Here is a 16400-nt window from a genome sequence, read left to right as displayed (position 1 = left end):
GTTTTGTTTTGTTTCTGATTTGAACATATAACCTATGCTCCTAATCTTTTTGGTTTGATCTGTCATGATTTGTTTTAGAGAGACTATTAGCCCTCCCTACCCCCACCCCTTTTCCTCCCTACCTCCTCCTCTTTGTCCCCCTTTCTCCTCCTTCCCCCCTCCTCCAAAAGCTCCCCCAAATAACTAATACACAGCCAGATTAAGTGTGACTGACGTAAGCCAGCATTTCTCAAACTTGGCTGTGCTGCTGAGAAAAAAAAAAAAATCACATAATGCAGGTAGTTTGGAATTATAAACTCAGAATTGGGCAACACACTGGGCCCTCTGCGTTACCCAGGAATTCCCTGTTTCCCCAGTGAACTCTCTCCTGTTCTCCAAAATGGTAGTGTCCGTGTCTGCCCTATTCTTTCTGAGTCTACAGCCTCCTCCTCTTTTCACCCTCAACAAGTGACATTTCTTCCTACTTCACAAAGAAAATATAAACCATCATACGACAACTCTGTGATCAAGCTACTAATATAGGTACATCTGATTCCCATCATTGTCATCTTCGCTCCTGTTACAGAGGGACAGGGAGCCCTTTCTCCTCTGGGAGTTCAATTCTCCCCTACTCCTTTGCTCTGAATTTCCTCTGCTCCCTCCTCTTCAGGGACTTTGCTCTGCTATCTGTCCCTTCAAATGTGTTTCAGCTTCTTCCTCTTCATTAGCTCTTTACTGTTTGTCACTGAACTCGCTTTATTCTCTTCCAGCTGAAATCAGCCTCCTTTGGGCATATTCCTCTCCATATGACTCAGTGCTTCCTTTCCCACTTCTGTTCTACTCACAGAAGAAGTTGGCTATGTTTTCTGTACTTGGGGCTGTACTTTGTCACCTTCCATATATACGCAGCTCACTGGGATCCAGTTTCCAACCCGCTGTAATTGCTCTTTCCAAGACTGAATGGTTCCTCCCTGATGGCTAAAGTCAACCTTGTCAACATCCTTGGTAGCTTTTGGCACACGCCCCCTCCTTTCTTTCTCTCCCTTACCCACCAAATCTTTTTTTTTAAGATTGTATTTTTTAAGTAATGTCTATACCCAATGTGGGGCTCAAACCTACAACCCCAGGATCAAGAGTCATATGCTCCAACTGAGCCAGCCAGGGCCCCCCTCCCCCCATCTTTTTCAGCATTCTTCACTAGTCTTTATGGGCTTCTTTTCCTTTGCCTGTCTCTTTAAATGCTGCTGTTCCTCAAGATTTTGTTCTAATCCCTTCTCATTCTACCTACTCACTCACTGGGCAGTTTTATTACCAGAATTGTAAGTACCTTTCTTATGCTGATGTCTCCCTGTTATATTATTATTATTACTATGTTATAAATAAATAACAATATGTAATGAGTATTAGTATCTGTTACTTCAGCCCAGATCTCTTTTGAGTGTCATACGTATATTTTTCTGTTTACTGGAATACCTACTTGGAAAATCCAAAATCAGGATGAATGAAACTCTGAGACCCTCCCAGCCCTGCCACTGTACACGTACCCCTCCCAGTCACATGCAGTTTTGCACAGATCTCCAAGAATGGCCCCTCTGTTTGCTGGAAGCTCATAGCAAGCATCTGATGGCCATCTTCGGCTTCTTGCTTTTCCATCCTATGTTGTCAGTCATGAGGAGCCACCAGTTTGCTCTCCTCAACAGCTCTTGTCTCTCTTTGTCTCTGCTGCCAACTCAAGCTGCCTTTGTTTTCACAAAAGCTACTGAAGAGCTTTTTGCCAAGGAAAGATGCGATTATTTCTGCATTTAAGAAACCACTCAGGTGTGTGACATGGAGTACAGACTGAAAAGGGACATCACTGGGACAAGGAGTCATAAAGCTGGTGCTCATCTTTTAATCTAATCTTAGGTTTCCAGGAAGAAGGATCTGGAAGTACAGACAGGTCTCTTGGGCAAATGAGAAGCCCAGTTGCACAGCATAAGAGATCAGGTCATTCTCTGCTTCTGTACTTCCCTCCATTCCTGGGGAAGGCAATTCCTTCTGAACAGACCAACCTGCTCACTTGTATTCTTCATCTGTCTTGACTCCTTCAGATCCCCGGGGGTCTTGTGTCCTACTCTTCAGCCTTTTGCATGGGCCCACCTGGCATCAATACTTCCGGGCTGGGGAAGGCCCTCCCGGCCATGTCTTCTTCCTAATGCACCGTTTTTCCCTTCTCTTCTCAGCTCCTGAAAGGTGTAGTCTGCCCTCCCCCAGGCACCTCCTACTGTCAGCAGGTTGGTGCACTTGGTCCAGTAAGATTGTGGATCTCCAAGTGACCCAGTTCAATGGGTCCTTTTAGTCTGTACTTTGTCTTTACCACTTTTTCCACTCCTGTTGCATTTTCTTTTTTTTTTATAAAGTTTTTTTTTTAATTTTTATTTATTTATGATAGTCACACAGAGAGAGAGAGAGGCAGAGGGAGAAGCAGGCTCCATGTACCAGGAGCCCGACGTGGGATTCGATCCGGGGTCTCCAGGATCGCGCCCTGGGCCAAAGGCAGGGGCTAAACCGCTGTGCCACCCAGCGATCCCTCCTGTTGCATTTTCATCTATATTCTGACAATGCCCAAACAGGACCTCTAACGTTGAGTAGGTTATTAGAGTTCAAATTCTTATCCAACTGGCCTACTCCCTACAGGTCATCTAATTTATATGTTTCACAAACACCTCAAAATCAGTATACCTGCCTTCTCAACCCCTATACCACAGTGCCTTCTATCCCTGGTCTCTATCCTCAATTTCAGGATGGCCCCATGGTCCATTCTATTGCCTGAAACAACTGAGCATCTCACTGCCCTTCCCCTTCCCTTCTGCACCTATTATTACCTTTTGGGGGGCCTTTTCTGTCTCCGGCTTGAATTATTTTGATGGTTTTCCAAGTGTACTCCCTTTCCTAGGCTTGTTTCCTGAAATCCATCCTTACCACCAATCCACTGATTCCTCTATTTCCCTGAAAAAAGATAAAATATGGAGCTGGGGTGAGGATGATGATCCATTTGTGAAGTAGCTACTATTTTGAAGTGGCTAATTTTATGCTATGTTAATTTCACCTCAATTATTAAAGAAGCAGCAGCAGTAGTAGCAGATTTTCCACTGCATGTAATTTTGGAAGCTGGGACTCCAGCATCCTACCCTCTCATTTTCTGGGCCTCACCCTAAAGCAGAACATTCTCCTTGGCGAAGGATAAATACTATCACATAGACGCCACTCTTTTTCAACCTGCTTCTTTAGGGGGAAGTTAGAAAGGTCAAATTAAGGTTTCCTCAGGACAGAAACTAACTTGTTTATCCCCAGGCCTAGTACACAGCCAACATTTTGTTCTCTTTACAAAAAGATGTGGTGTATTTTTTTAATAAAGAGAGTTCCAGTGTGAGGTCACTGATTTCACTAGTTATCCTTTGATAACTTTGGAGAGTTTTGTCCCAGTGACCTGTGTATCTGATATAGTCTGAATGGTCACTTCAACATAATCTTATATTTTTACCTTGTATATTACATTGTAATAGCATGGAACAAGCAGATGAAGTGCTGTGACAATCTGCTGAAAGAAACTGCTAAGTATATATGCTAGGACACTAGTTCATGGGCAACAACTTATTTTAGAGAATTTGGTTGTAAGCTTATTGACAAATCAAATGGAAAAATGAGATGCTATCCTAGAAAGCCTATTCTCTTTGAATTTCCAGTCTTTGAAGTTGTCTAAATAGGATCGTTTATCTACTGGGTTATGTCAGAATATAAATTATTTCAACTGAAATGAAGATGAAAACATAGCATTTTTGAGCTATATAATGTTGGTCTGTTTGGACCTAGTCATACCAGTTTGAGTGATTAGAGTTCTGGTGGCTTTTCTTCAGAGATGTATCCCTGCTTTCCTTTTCCTTTTAGCTTTCCAAGGAATCTCCTAAATCCATCGATGTCCTCCGAGAGGAAGTGTGTGAGATTTTGGATGAGATGAGCCACAAACTGCGCCTGGGAGCCATTCGGTTTTTTGCCTTTGCTCTGAGCAAAATATTCAAACAAATTTTCTCAAAAGTTTGTGTAAATGAAGAAGGTATTCAGAAAGTGAGTATTGCTTGTTTGAAAGCAGTCTCTTCTACCTCTCACGATATAATCAACTCAGAGACACGTTACTCTGCACTAAATGAGTAGCCCTCATCAGCAGGCATCCAGGCCAGGTGGACAAGGGTCTGCCTAGACTTACAGACTAACCTAACATCACGTGTCTGTTAAGTTACAGAAGTAATACTGGGAATTTCTGTATATGATCTACCTGGATCCCTCTACAACACTTCTTTTATTGTCTCCTCAATACTCTGCTGTGTCTTTTCCATAAACAAGGACGTTCCCTTATGGCGCATTTATTAAAGTAAGCAAATTGATGTTGATAGAACACAAATACACAGTAGTACGGTCATCATTCATATCGCATCGATTGCCCCAGTTATATCTTGTATAGCAAAAGAAATCCTACATCATATGTTATATTCAGCTTCCATATCTCCTTAGACTCTTAGTTCAAAACAGTTCCTTAATCTTTGTATTTCATATTAGTTTTGAAAAAAAAAACAGACCAGTTATTTTAGAATGTACCTTGATTTGGATTTGAGTGATATTTTCTTAGTATTAGACTCAGGTTGTGTGATTTGGGCAGGAAGCAACATTGTAACCTCAGTGCAATAGATCAAGGAGCGCATGGTGGCTGCCTGTCCCCTTATGGTGGTGGTCACTTTCATCATCTGGTTAAGGTGGTATCAGCCAGGTTTCTCCACCGTAAAGTTACTGTATTTCCATTGGTAATGAGTAAGTGTTGTATGTAGAGATACTATCTAAGGATGGTTCAGGGTCCTGGTTTCCATCATAGTTTCTTCCATGAGTTTTCACATCGACTGATGATTTTTTTTTTTTAAGATTTATTTATTTTAGAGAGAACTAATAGGCGGTGGGGGAGATGGGGAGGGAGAGAGAGAGAGAGAGAACCTCAAGCAGACTCCTCAGTGAGTGCTGAGCCTGATGTGGGGCTTGATCCCAGGACCCCAAGATCATGACCTGGGCCGAAATCAAGAGTCAGATGCTCAATTGAGTGAGCTCCCCAGGTGCCCCTCAGCTGATGATTTTTGCCTGAACCAGTTATTACCCTAATGATTGTCAAATGGTGATTTTTCTAAATCCAGTATTCAGGAGTGATTTAACAGGAGTGTTATAGTCTCCTCTCTTCCAAAAGGAAGAGCTTTTCCTATTTTTATTCATTTTTAAAAATTTTTTTGAGAGTGAGAGCACATGGGGTAGGGTGGGGATAAAGGGCAGCGGGAGAGGGAAAGAGAGAGGGAGAATCTTTTTTTTTTTTTTTAATTTTTATTTATTTATGATAGTCACACAGAGGAGAGAGAGGCAGAGACATAGGCAGAGGGAGAAGCAGGCTCCATGCACCGGGAGCCTGACGTGGGATTCGATCCCGGGTCTCCAGGATTGTGCCCTGGACCAAAGGCAGGCGCCAAACTGCTGCACCACCCAGGGATCCCCGAGAGAGGGAGAATCTTAATCAGACTCCATACTCAGCTCTATCTCATGACCTTGAGATCATGACCTGAGCTGAAATCAAGAGTCAGCTGCTTAAAGACTGAGCCACCTAGGCGCCCTTCATTTATGTTTCTTTTTCTTTTTTAAAAAAAGATTTTATTTATTTATTCATAGACACACACAGAGAGAGAGAGAGAGAGAGGCAGAGACACGGGCAGAGGGAGAAGCAGGCTCCACGCAGGGAGCCCGACGTGGGACTGGATCCCAGGTCTCCAGGATCACACCCCAATCTGCAGGCGGCGCCAAACCACTGCGCCACCAGGGCTGCCCTCATTTATGTTTCTTAATATTGTTTTTCCTCGTACTAAGGAGCTCTTATCTTCATTGGCCTTCCTCTCCATGTCTTTTAATGTTTGGTTTTATTCATTTACTTGACTTTCAAGTGTTCTTCCTTTTTCCTGCAGTAACTATTCTCTAGATTGCTGACTCACTCTCCATATCTCTGTCAGAGAATTTTTGGTACAGCCATCCAGAGAATGTTGACCGACCATGTCTCCTTAACTGATCTCAGATTACCTTGCCTTGGTGAATTATAGTTAGATTGAAAAAACAACAACAACAACAACAACAACAGATGCCTGGGTGGCTCAGCAGTTAAGCATCTGCCTTTGGCTCAGGGTGTGATCCTGGAATCCCGGGATCGAGTCCCACATCGGACTCTCTGCATGGAGCCTGCTTCTCCCTCTGCCTCTGTCTTTGCCCCCCCCTTCCCCCCGTGTCTCTCATGAATAAATAAATCTTAAAAAAAAAATAAAAAACAGTCCATTAATCCTGGGGAGTATTTTTGAGGCTGACAGCCTACAAAATATATCTGGAAGCTCAAATTCCTTCCAACTGTGGGGCACCCATTCTTCCTGGCGGTGAGTCCAGTGTATGGCTAGAGAAACACCATACCTCTCATTTGTCTTACTGTTTCAGGTTTGTTTTTATTAATACACCTAAGAGACACTTTGTTTTCTCTTATACACACAACCAGTCTAGCTCAGCGAGTGACGACAGCTAACTTTTAAAATCAGGCACACTTCAGGTCCATTCCTAGCTTGGCCATGAATCAGATGTGTGACCATGTCACAAATGAGGAACCTAATGCTTAGGCCTTATTTACAAATTGTGGTATTAAACAATGCATGTAAAATACTTAGTATGTAAAATGCTTAACTAGGGATGCCTGGGTGGCACAGTCAGTTAAACGTCTGACTCTTATTTTCGGCTCAGGTTGTTATGTCAGGGTCGTGAGATTGAGCCCCACTCTGTGCTCAGCACAGAATCTGCTTAAGATTCTCTCTTCCTCTCCTCCTCTACTTGCTCTCTCTCTAAGTAAATACATCTTTTAAAAATTATATGGTACCCAAATAATACATTAGTGATCATCACTATTATAGTGATCTATAAAATTTATATTTTTAATGTTCTTGCATTATGTGAGGTTATTTAATTAGAACTCTGAAATAAGTTTTCTGTATGTAGTCGGGGAGGCAGAAAAACATCTTCAGTATTCCCTCTGTACATATGTACATTCTTCCGTTTTCTGATGTGACATGTGATTTTAATGATATGAAAACTGAAATTACTCAAAATGTAACATTTATTTTAAAGCTACAACGAGCTATCCAGGAGCATCCAGTTGTTCTGCTGCCCAGTCATCGAAGTTACATTGACTTTCTGATGTTGTCTTTTCTTTTATACAACTATGATTTACCTGTACCAGTCATAGCAGCAGGAATGGGTACGTATTGTTTTTCTCCTCTTTTGTTTTAATTATAAAAATGAAAATATTCACTGACATAATTTTAACAGTTACTGAAGTATTTGAAGATGAGGATGAAAATACCCTCTCCTTTCTTTCATCCAACCCCAGTGTTCAAGAGTCTGGATTAGGTCTTTCTGTGCTGTGCTTCGCTACATAGACCTAAACAAGTATGTATGCACGTAGGGTTTTTAGTTTAGGTTTGAAAAATGAAATACCACCAATATGTATGACCTGCCATGCCTTTTTTTATTTGATAATGTATCAGTGGTTATCTCTAAGGTCAATAAATAGATCTAACTTTTTTTTAACATATTTTTAAATTACAGTAAAATATACAAAACCTAAAACTTGCTGTCTTAGCCATGTTTAAGCATATAGTTTAGTGGTATTAAGTACATTCACATTGTTCTGCAGCCCTCACCACTTTCCATCCCCAGAACCCCGCCTACTTTTCATCATGCAAAACTGAAATTCTATCCCCATTCAACACTAACTCCTCATTCAACTCTCTCCCCAGCCCCAGGTCATATGTTGCACCATGTTTCAGAATTTTCTTCCTAAAGGCTGAATCATATTTGACTGGGTGTATAGACCACATTTTGTTTATCATGTATCTGTCAGTGGACATTTGGTTGCTTCTACCTTTTGACCATTATGAATAATACCGCTATGAACAGAGGTGTACAAACATCCGTTTGAGTCTCTGCTTTAAATTCTTCTAGGTATATACCATAAGTAGAATGGCTGGGTTATATGGTAATTTTAATTTTAATTTTTTGAGGAACATCAAATTGTCTTCCACAGTGAGTGCACCATTTTACATTCCCACCAGTGTAGTATGCAAGGGTTCAGTTTCTCTACATCCAACGCTTATTTTTTTTTGTGGTTTTTGGTTTGTTTATTGTGTTTTCTTTTTCTATAATAGCCATCCTAATGGGTAGTAAGTAGTATCTCTGTGTGATTTTGATTTGCATTTCCCTGATGACTAGTGAAGCTGATCATCTTTTCATATACTTGTTGGCCATATCCATGTATTCTTTAGAGAAGTACCTATTCAAGTCCTCATTTTTGAATTGGGTTATTTGTTCTTGAGTTGTAGGAGTTCTTTATATATTCTAGATAACAGCCCGTTGTCAGATTCATGATCTGCAAATATTTTTTCCCCTTCTCCCATCAGATTTCTCCCATAGTTGACTTCGCACTCTATCAGTGGATCCTTTGATGCACAGAAGCTTTTCATCACAATGAAAAGCCTGATTTCTCTTGTCAGTTTCTTCTGTTCTCTGTGCTTTTGGTGTCCTATCCAAGAAATCATCGCTTTACCTCTTACATTCTCTATTAAGAATTTTATATTTTTAGAGCTTACATTTAGGTCTTTGATCCATTTTGAGTAATTTTGTATACAGTATAAGATCAAGGCCCAGCTTCCTAATGTTATTATATAATATTCAGCAATATAGATATACCGTAATTTGGTAGTTTTATGGATACAATTTTACAATATATTCTTAAATTGGTGCTTTTACTTCTGTAGGACTGATTCCTAAAAGCAGGATTGCTAACACAAATCATTGTTTATCATCTCCCTTTCAAGGTAGCCAGGAAAGTTGGGATTCAGGCATACGCTTTGGTTAATAAATGCAGTAAGCAATGAGGTAAAAACTGCCAGCGACTTAAGTACTTTAAAATCATTTTCATCTGTACAGACATGTGAGGAGGTTCTTTGAAAATTGAGGAAAATGGAAAAAAGGAGGTTTTTAAAATCGATGGTAAAATAAAGCATCCCAGACTTGCTTTATTTAATCTGTGCCACTAAAAGAAGGCTATTTTTATCTCATGGGTAAGAAAGAAAGATAAGAGCTGGTCTGGTCAGCTGTCCAGCAGGGAAGACACATGCCAGTCTTTTGTCAAGATCAGCAGCAGCGCTAGCCGAAGAACTCAGCATGATGACATTACTGTCACCTTGTCTGCTGTGTCCCCCATCTCTGGCTTGTCTAGTTGTAAACACGGAGGTGTGTGGGGGCGCATGAGGTAGCTTCCACACGCAACCCGTACATTCCCTTCCCTCCCATAAATATTAGATGTCTCTTCATATGGATTTTCAGCTTTTGAAGTGTGATTATTAATATTATAGAGCTGTTTTCCATACATGAAATCTTTCTTAAAAGAATGTGAGTTTAGATATTTATAGAAAGTTTCAAGATCAGCAACTCAAGATGAACTCCTTCTTTTATCATTTAGACTTTTTGGGAATGAAGATGGTCGGTGAGCTGCTGCGGATGTCGGGTGCCTTTTTCATGCGGCGTACCTTTGGTGGCAACAAACTCTACTGGGCTGTGTTCTCTGAATACGTGAAAACCATGTTGCGGGTAAATGCAGATAGTTTCCAAGGACTTTTCAGGCTGTGTTTCCTTTTCACTGGAGCTTGAGTTTGCCATAGGATCTTAAATTCTTCACTCCCAAATGGACCACTTAGCTGCTTATTCCCCTGAAGGAATGTGTATGACCTCCTCGGTCTGCGTGCAGCCCTCGTACCTGAGTGCCCCATGTGCAGGGTTTGCTCAGAAGGCTAGGAGCGAGGGGGCAACTTGGGGAAAGGAATCAAAAGAAGCGTTTGTCACTTTGAGAGTAGGCAATGGGTTTTGTGTTTTGTTTTGTTTGTCTGTGTTTTCTCTTTAAAGAATGGTTATGCTCCTGTTGAATTTTTCCTCGAAGGGACAAGAAGTCGCTCTTCCAAGACATTGACTCCGAAATTTGGTAGGTCCTTTAGAGATTGAAAGAATACAAACCCAAAATGTGTAGTGTCCTCATAGCTGCTAAATACAGCTTGACACTTTCCTTTTTTTTTGCAAGAGATTTGTTTCTTTTTAAGTGTAACTGTTTCTTTAAGTTGTAACTGTTTATATTTATGGGCTTAGTATGTAATGTACACTTTGATATCTTCCTGTTTATGTATCCTTGTTTGTTCCACATTTCAATACATAGGGAAACCATTTTTCCCTGTTGACAGGTCTTCTGAATATCGTGATGGAACCATTTTTTAAAAGAGAAGTTTTTGATACATACCTTGTTCCAATTAGCATCAGTTACGATAAGATATTGGAAGAAACTCTTTATGTGTATGAACTTCTCGGGGTTCCTAAGCCAAAAGAATCTACAGCCGTATGTAAAAGATAACCAAACTTAATATTCTTTGAATTTAGAGAAAATGCTGATTTATACACCAACTCCTTTCTGAATTTACTCTTTGTTTCATTTCCTCTGTTGTGATACTACTAGGGATTGTTGAAAGCCAGGAAGATTCTCTCTGAAAATTTTGGAAATATCCACGTGTACTTTGGAGACCCGGTGTCACTTCGATCTCTGGCAGCTGGGAGGATGAGTCGGAACCCATATAACTTGGTTCCAAGGTGCAAGACCTGTGTTTTCATAACTGACATAGAAATAAGGATGAAAATCTGAAAGTGTGGCTATGATTCTTGAGTTGACCACTTCTAGGACTGAGACTTCATTATCGGAGATCACATATCAGGGAAGCAGAAAGCTTCAGTTAAAGAATTAGGTTTACAGGGTGCTTGGCTGGCTCAGTCAGTGAAGCATATGACTCTTGATCTCAGGGTTATGAGTTTGAACCCCACATTGGATGTGGAAATTACTTAAACATTTTTTTTTAAAAAGAGTTATGTTTGCCAAAGAAAACAGCTGCAGGAGATATATATGTCACATTCACAGACTGCTGCTCTTTCTCCTCAGGGGAACCAGTACCCTACTACCTATACTATACTATACTACAGTACATGCAGTACTGTCCCATACTGTGTGGGGGCAGTTGTTGAGCACTATTGGTAGGTCAGCCAAAGTATGTGGTAAGTAGTATTTTGATACTAGAAGGGATTATATAATATGAACGGGAGTGAGTCCCTATCCTCAAGAATGGTATAGTTTTGTTTTTTAAGGTTTTATTTATTTTAGAGAGTGAAAGGAACAAGCAAACTCCCTGTTGAGTGCAGAGCCCGATGTGGGGCTGGATCCCGTGACCCTGAGATCATGATCTGAGCTGAACCCAAGAGTCAGGCACTTAACCGATTGAGCCACCCAGGTGCCTCAAGAAGATTATAGTTTTATGGGCATGGAAATACATAGGTTCTTTTGGGATGCAGGTACAGATACACATTTGGGTTTTCTAAATTTGGAGAAATATACCTGGGGAAGTGAGGGCAACTGAAGCCATCTACTCAGCCAGGCTTTGTGTGACTATATCATCATAATTTATCTGTAGTGCCAGCAGTCCCACAGCCACTAACGTGCCTCCCTAGCTGCTTCATTAGCTATCAAGCAGGTGTTAGCTTTTTGCTGCCACCGGCTTTCACTCTCAAGATCAAGGCCAGTTATCTAGGACAGAGTGTCTTTATTGGCCATAGCTTTCACATTAAGCCACCGTACTGTGTGGCCGCTCTAGGTCCTGTGCATATCCCTGCTTCATCCAGCTCCTTGTAGGCTCCTGATATCATTCGATTCCAAGTCTGGTCCATGCATGAAGAATCTGTTAGGGGAGGTTCATGGCAGTTCTTGGCAGGTGACCTTGAGCTTCTCAGGAGGGCAGCATAGTAGCCAGGCAAACTGTATAGCCTGTCTAGTGTGGACATGAGCAGTTACCATGTAACCTGGTAAGCATGGTCTGGGAGACATATTTGAAGCACAGTGGATTCCAAGAGGACAGAGTAGCTCAGTCTATTGGAGGAGGCCTCAGTTTCACAGAGGAAATGATAGATCCTATTTATAAAGCAGCAGCAGCAGGGTTTTTTTTTTTACTTGAACCAGGAAGAATAGGACTCTGTCCCCTTGAGTGTATTTTATCACGTCATGAGAGCGTCCTGTAGACAAATGGACAGTTTACACTACCGTAAAGTTATATTCTGGCTTTGTGACCTGAGAGAATTCGGTTGGCAGAAAGTATGTGCAGCCTTCTCAAGGGTCTATCTTCTCCCATCCCCCATTCAGATTAGCGTAGGGTAGCAGAGCCATGATTTGTTCTTCTCTATTCTTCCTTGTAGGTATATTCCTCAGAAACAGTCAGAGGACATGCATGCCTTTGTCACTGAAGTTGCCTATAAAATGCAGCTTCAGCAAATTCAAAACCTGGTTCTGAGTCCCTGGCCCCTAATGGTTGCTGTTCTGCTTCAGAACCGGCCATCCATGGACTTCGACGCTCTGGTGGAGAAGACTTTATGGCTAAAAGGCCTAACCCAGGCCTTCGGGGGGTTTCTCACTTGGCCTGGTATGTATGTGGGACCTATGTGATAAGAGTACTTGCTTTTTATTTCTTAATCTGGAAGGATTACAGCCTAAGCATGAAAAACCCTACATAAGACACTGAACAAAGCTTTGCTTAGAGAGAAAGAAAACTTTTATCACTCTGGGACTTTGCAGCATGGTGATTACTTGAGAATAATTGTTTATACGTCTCTTCTTCCTGTGAGACTTGAGTATCTCGAGAATTAGAACACTGTCTCCTTGGTACCCAGCAGAGTGGAGGGTAAATGAATCATCTTGTCCTCTGTGTATTCTTCCCTCCATACCCACTTCTTTTTATTTTCGTTTTTCCAATTTTTTTTTTTATCGAAATACAGTTGGCATACCATGTTATATTTGTTTCCGGTGTGCAATGTTGATTCGACAGTTCTATACATTACTCAGTGCTCACCACAATGAGTATAGTACACTCACCTCTTTTTAAGCCACAGTTGGAAATGAAATCCATTTATAGTCAGCTACCTGCTGTTCACTCATTAAACCTCTTGAGTCTGGTTGGTGCTGGGAACTGCCAGCGATACAAGGATGAACAATATGCCACCCCGTACTGGGTTCTCCTGGCTTTTGGAAGGCAGGGGTGGGTGATCTTGTAATGAGGGCCCAGTGAAGTAAACACAAAGAGCTATGGACAGACCACAGAGGGTTGCTGAGAGCGTGTAGGGAAGGGCCCACACTCAGGGAAGCTCTCACATAAATGATTTTTTTTTTAAAGTTATATATTTATTTGACATAGAGCACAAGCAAGGGGAACAGCAAAGGGAGAGGGAGAAGCAGGCTCCTCGCTGAGCAGGGCTCCTGATGCAGGGCTTGATCTTGGGACCCTGGGATCATGACCTGAGCCAAAGGCAGACACTTAACTGACTGAGCCACCCAGGTGCCCCATAGAACTGACTTTTGATGTTAAGTTCCACCTTGATGGAAAAGTAGGAGCCGTTCAGGAGAATGAGTGGGTGAAGGATTGCTAACATAGGATCAGGTTCTAAGGGGCGAATTTTAAGCAGGGAAGCATGACTGAACACAACTGTAGAAAACAGCCTGTGTCAGCTTTAAAGATGGGCTACCGGGAGGCGGACTGGAGGCAGGGGGACAGGCCAGGAGGCTGCTTGGCCTCAGAAAGGCAGGAGCCTGATCCAATGCCATGGCAGAGCTGGGGAGGAGCTACAAGATGTTTAGGCGGAACTGCTAGCAGAAGTGGCCATCAAATTGGATGGTGGTCACCAACAGGGAAATAAAGATGAATCAGGCATGTGTCCTGGTATTTTCACAGTCTTGTGGGAGGCAGAAGACATGTTGAACTTGATTCAGGTAGAAAATCCTAAAAGAATAGGTAAAGTACTAACTCAATTTGACCTGGAAGCATATGAAAATACAGGCACCTGTCTTTCCAAGCATCTTGTTTTTTTCAAGGTGGGATAAATAAGTGGCCAGTCCACAGATAAGAGCCTCTATTCAGCAACTAAAATAACTCCAGTTATCATGGAGTGAGAGTCTGTTGGTATCTAAGTAACAGAATCATGGAGAGTGCTTCAGTACACTTCCTGATGCAGTTCCTTTTTTCTTTTTGACTTATCCCATACTCCTGTTTTCATAGCTAGAGCTCTTTGTGATCCATCTATCATTATACCATAGCAGATTCTGTTACATATATAACAGTATCATATGTTATATCATGACCTTGAGCAAGCTGAGACAAGGCGTGTGAGTGGAGAGTGATGTGATTGAGTCCAGAAGGAATACCACACCCCTCAGTCATCCCCTCCATGAAGCATTAGCAGACTTTGTTGCCCAGCTGGAGTGGTGCACCTGGTCACACACCCTGTCAGCTAGTCCTTTGGCACAGGGTAACAGTAAAATGATTTCCCTTGCTAAGAATGTTAAATAATGCCATCTCTTCATCATGCTTCTGTAATTCTCACTCCTTGGCTGTCTTCTGGCTTGTACAGTGTCAGTGTGGTGAGTTACCAGGACCTGTTATGAGCCCAATTGTTTAGTTATCTCTGATGTGGGAAAACTAAAAAATCACCTCAGCATCCCTCTGTACTCAGGGAGGCCTGGTGCTATGGGAGTGCCTCTGGATTGTCCTTTGTTTCACCAGCAAATTTGCAAAGCAAATTGTGTGTGTGTGTAGCATGTTTTATTCATGAACCTTTTTGTCTTAGTATTGTTAAATTCACATATACATGATTTTTCTTGTCTTGTAACTTGCTATTACAATACTTTGAATATCCTCGGTTCCTGAGGGAAGTGTTGGTTTTCAGAGTGGGAATTGTCAGAATGGCTAACAAATTTGGGGTAGAAAAGAAAGTGCATTAAATGTCTCTAGAGAGAGAACTTTAGTACTTTTATAAATAACCTTCACAAACACACAAAAAAATAAACTTCACACAAGCACCTGGCTGGCTCAGTTGGAGGAGCATGCGACTCTTGATCTCAGGGTCATGAGTTCAAGCCCCACATTGGGCACTGAGATTACTTAAAAAAAAAAAGAAAAAAGATATCTTTCCCATAGAGTATCATTACTTCAACTGATAGAGCTCAAAGCTAGAAGCTGATACTTGAAAGTAAGTCTGTCAGGTCAGTAGCCTTGTTGGACGGTAGGCCTAAAACTCCCAGCAGAGACCCATCCTGTTTCTGTGCCATTGGCCTGAATGAATTGTCTCTTTGTGTAGATAATGAACCTGCTGAAGAAGTTATCCAGTCCAACATTCTCTTGCATTCCAACATCGCCAGCCTTGTCAAAGACCGGGTGGTTCTGAATATGGACTCCGGAGACTCAGAAGTGGTCGATGGACTTATTTTCCAGCATATCACTCTCCTCATGTGCTCAGCCTATAGGAACCAGTTACTCAACATTTTTGTCCGCCCTTCCTTAGTAGCTGTGGCACTGCAGATGACCCCTGGGTTGCGGAAAGGTAACTTGCAGGAATATGGTCTTGAACTTTGGAAGAGACCCGACCATTGAGTTCCGCATAGACAGCAACATTTGAAGCCTTATAATGCCCAGCCACATGTGTGCAGCCCAGGCAGCAGCAAAGAATGGGGCTTGTACAACCAGAAAAATTAAGTTTATGCCCTAAATACATGGCTGTCTGCCTCAAATTTGGGAATGGAAAGGGACCTAAGAAATTGCCTAACCTAAACTGTTCCTTTTATAAATAAGGAAAATGAGGCCTAGCAAGTTACACAATTACCTCGGGAAGGGTCTGGGCCTAGAGCACAGCTCTCCATCTCCTGGTCTGGGGCCCTTTCTCTGCTGCCAACAGTTCCGGTATCTGGCAGAAGCAGGCAGGGTGGGTAAACAATCCAGGAGTGTAGGAGTGCCTACTAGATACACAGTAGAGTTCTAGAGGCAGTGAGGAGCAGAACAATGAATACAACCAGTTTTGTTCACAGGAACCTGTAGTCAAGGTCAGGGGTTTTCTACCCAGGCTCCACTGGAGGGAGAGCTACCCCCCGCCCCACCACCACCAAAGGTGCTAATTCAGTTGGTTTGGGGTGTGGGCCAGACACTGATATTCTTGTTTTTGTTTTTCATAGCTCCATACATAATTCTAAGGAGAAGTCAGCCATAAACTTTTAGCCCTGGAAGGAACTTCAGGTGCTGTGTCTATGCCCTCATTTTGTGAATGAGGAAATGGGCCTGGAGAAGTCAGACAATTTAATTCAAGACACAGAAAACTCAAATCTTATCTTTGTTCTGAGATTTCTTACATTGGAGTTTGTTTACAACTAAAGGCTA

At 41.9% G+C, this 16400-nt stretch overlaps 1 protein-coding gene across 5 annotated transcripts in view; it reads left to right on the top strand.

Moving 5' to 3' along the window:
* The window catches only part of GNPAT (glyceronephosphate O-acyltransferase), a 34426-nt gene that overhangs the window by 12338 nt on the left and 5688 nt on the right, over positions 1-16400 (top strand). For 4 of the 5 annotated variants that reach the window (XM_077894519.1, XM_077894521.1, XM_077894518.1 and 1 more), the window contains 8 exons: positions 3907-4083; positions 7195-7324; positions 9590-9717; positions 10030-10105; positions 10359-10510; positions 10628-10758; positions 12403-12626; positions 15331-15573. In XM_077894519.1, coding sequence (XP_077750645.1) covers positions 3907-4083; positions 7195-7324; positions 9590-9717; positions 10030-10105; positions 10359-10510; positions 10628-10758; positions 12403-12626; positions 15331-15573 — 1261 coding nt within the window. The remainder of the gene's footprint in view (positions 1-3906; positions 4084-7194; positions 7325-9589; positions 9718-10029; positions 10106-10358; positions 10511-10627; positions 10759-12402; positions 12627-15330; positions 15574-16400) is intronic. The other variant, XM_077894520.1, reaches the window with a different exon arrangement.

The sequence above is a fragment of the Canis aureus genome, chromosome 4, assembly GCF_053574225.1.
Source record: "Canis aureus isolate CA01 chromosome 4, VMU_Caureus_v.1.0, whole genome shotgun sequence".
Taxonomy (NCBI): Eukaryota; Metazoa; Chordata; class Mammalia; order Carnivora; family Canidae; genus Canis; species Canis aureus.
This window is presented reverse-complemented; position numbering and strand designations above follow the sequence as displayed.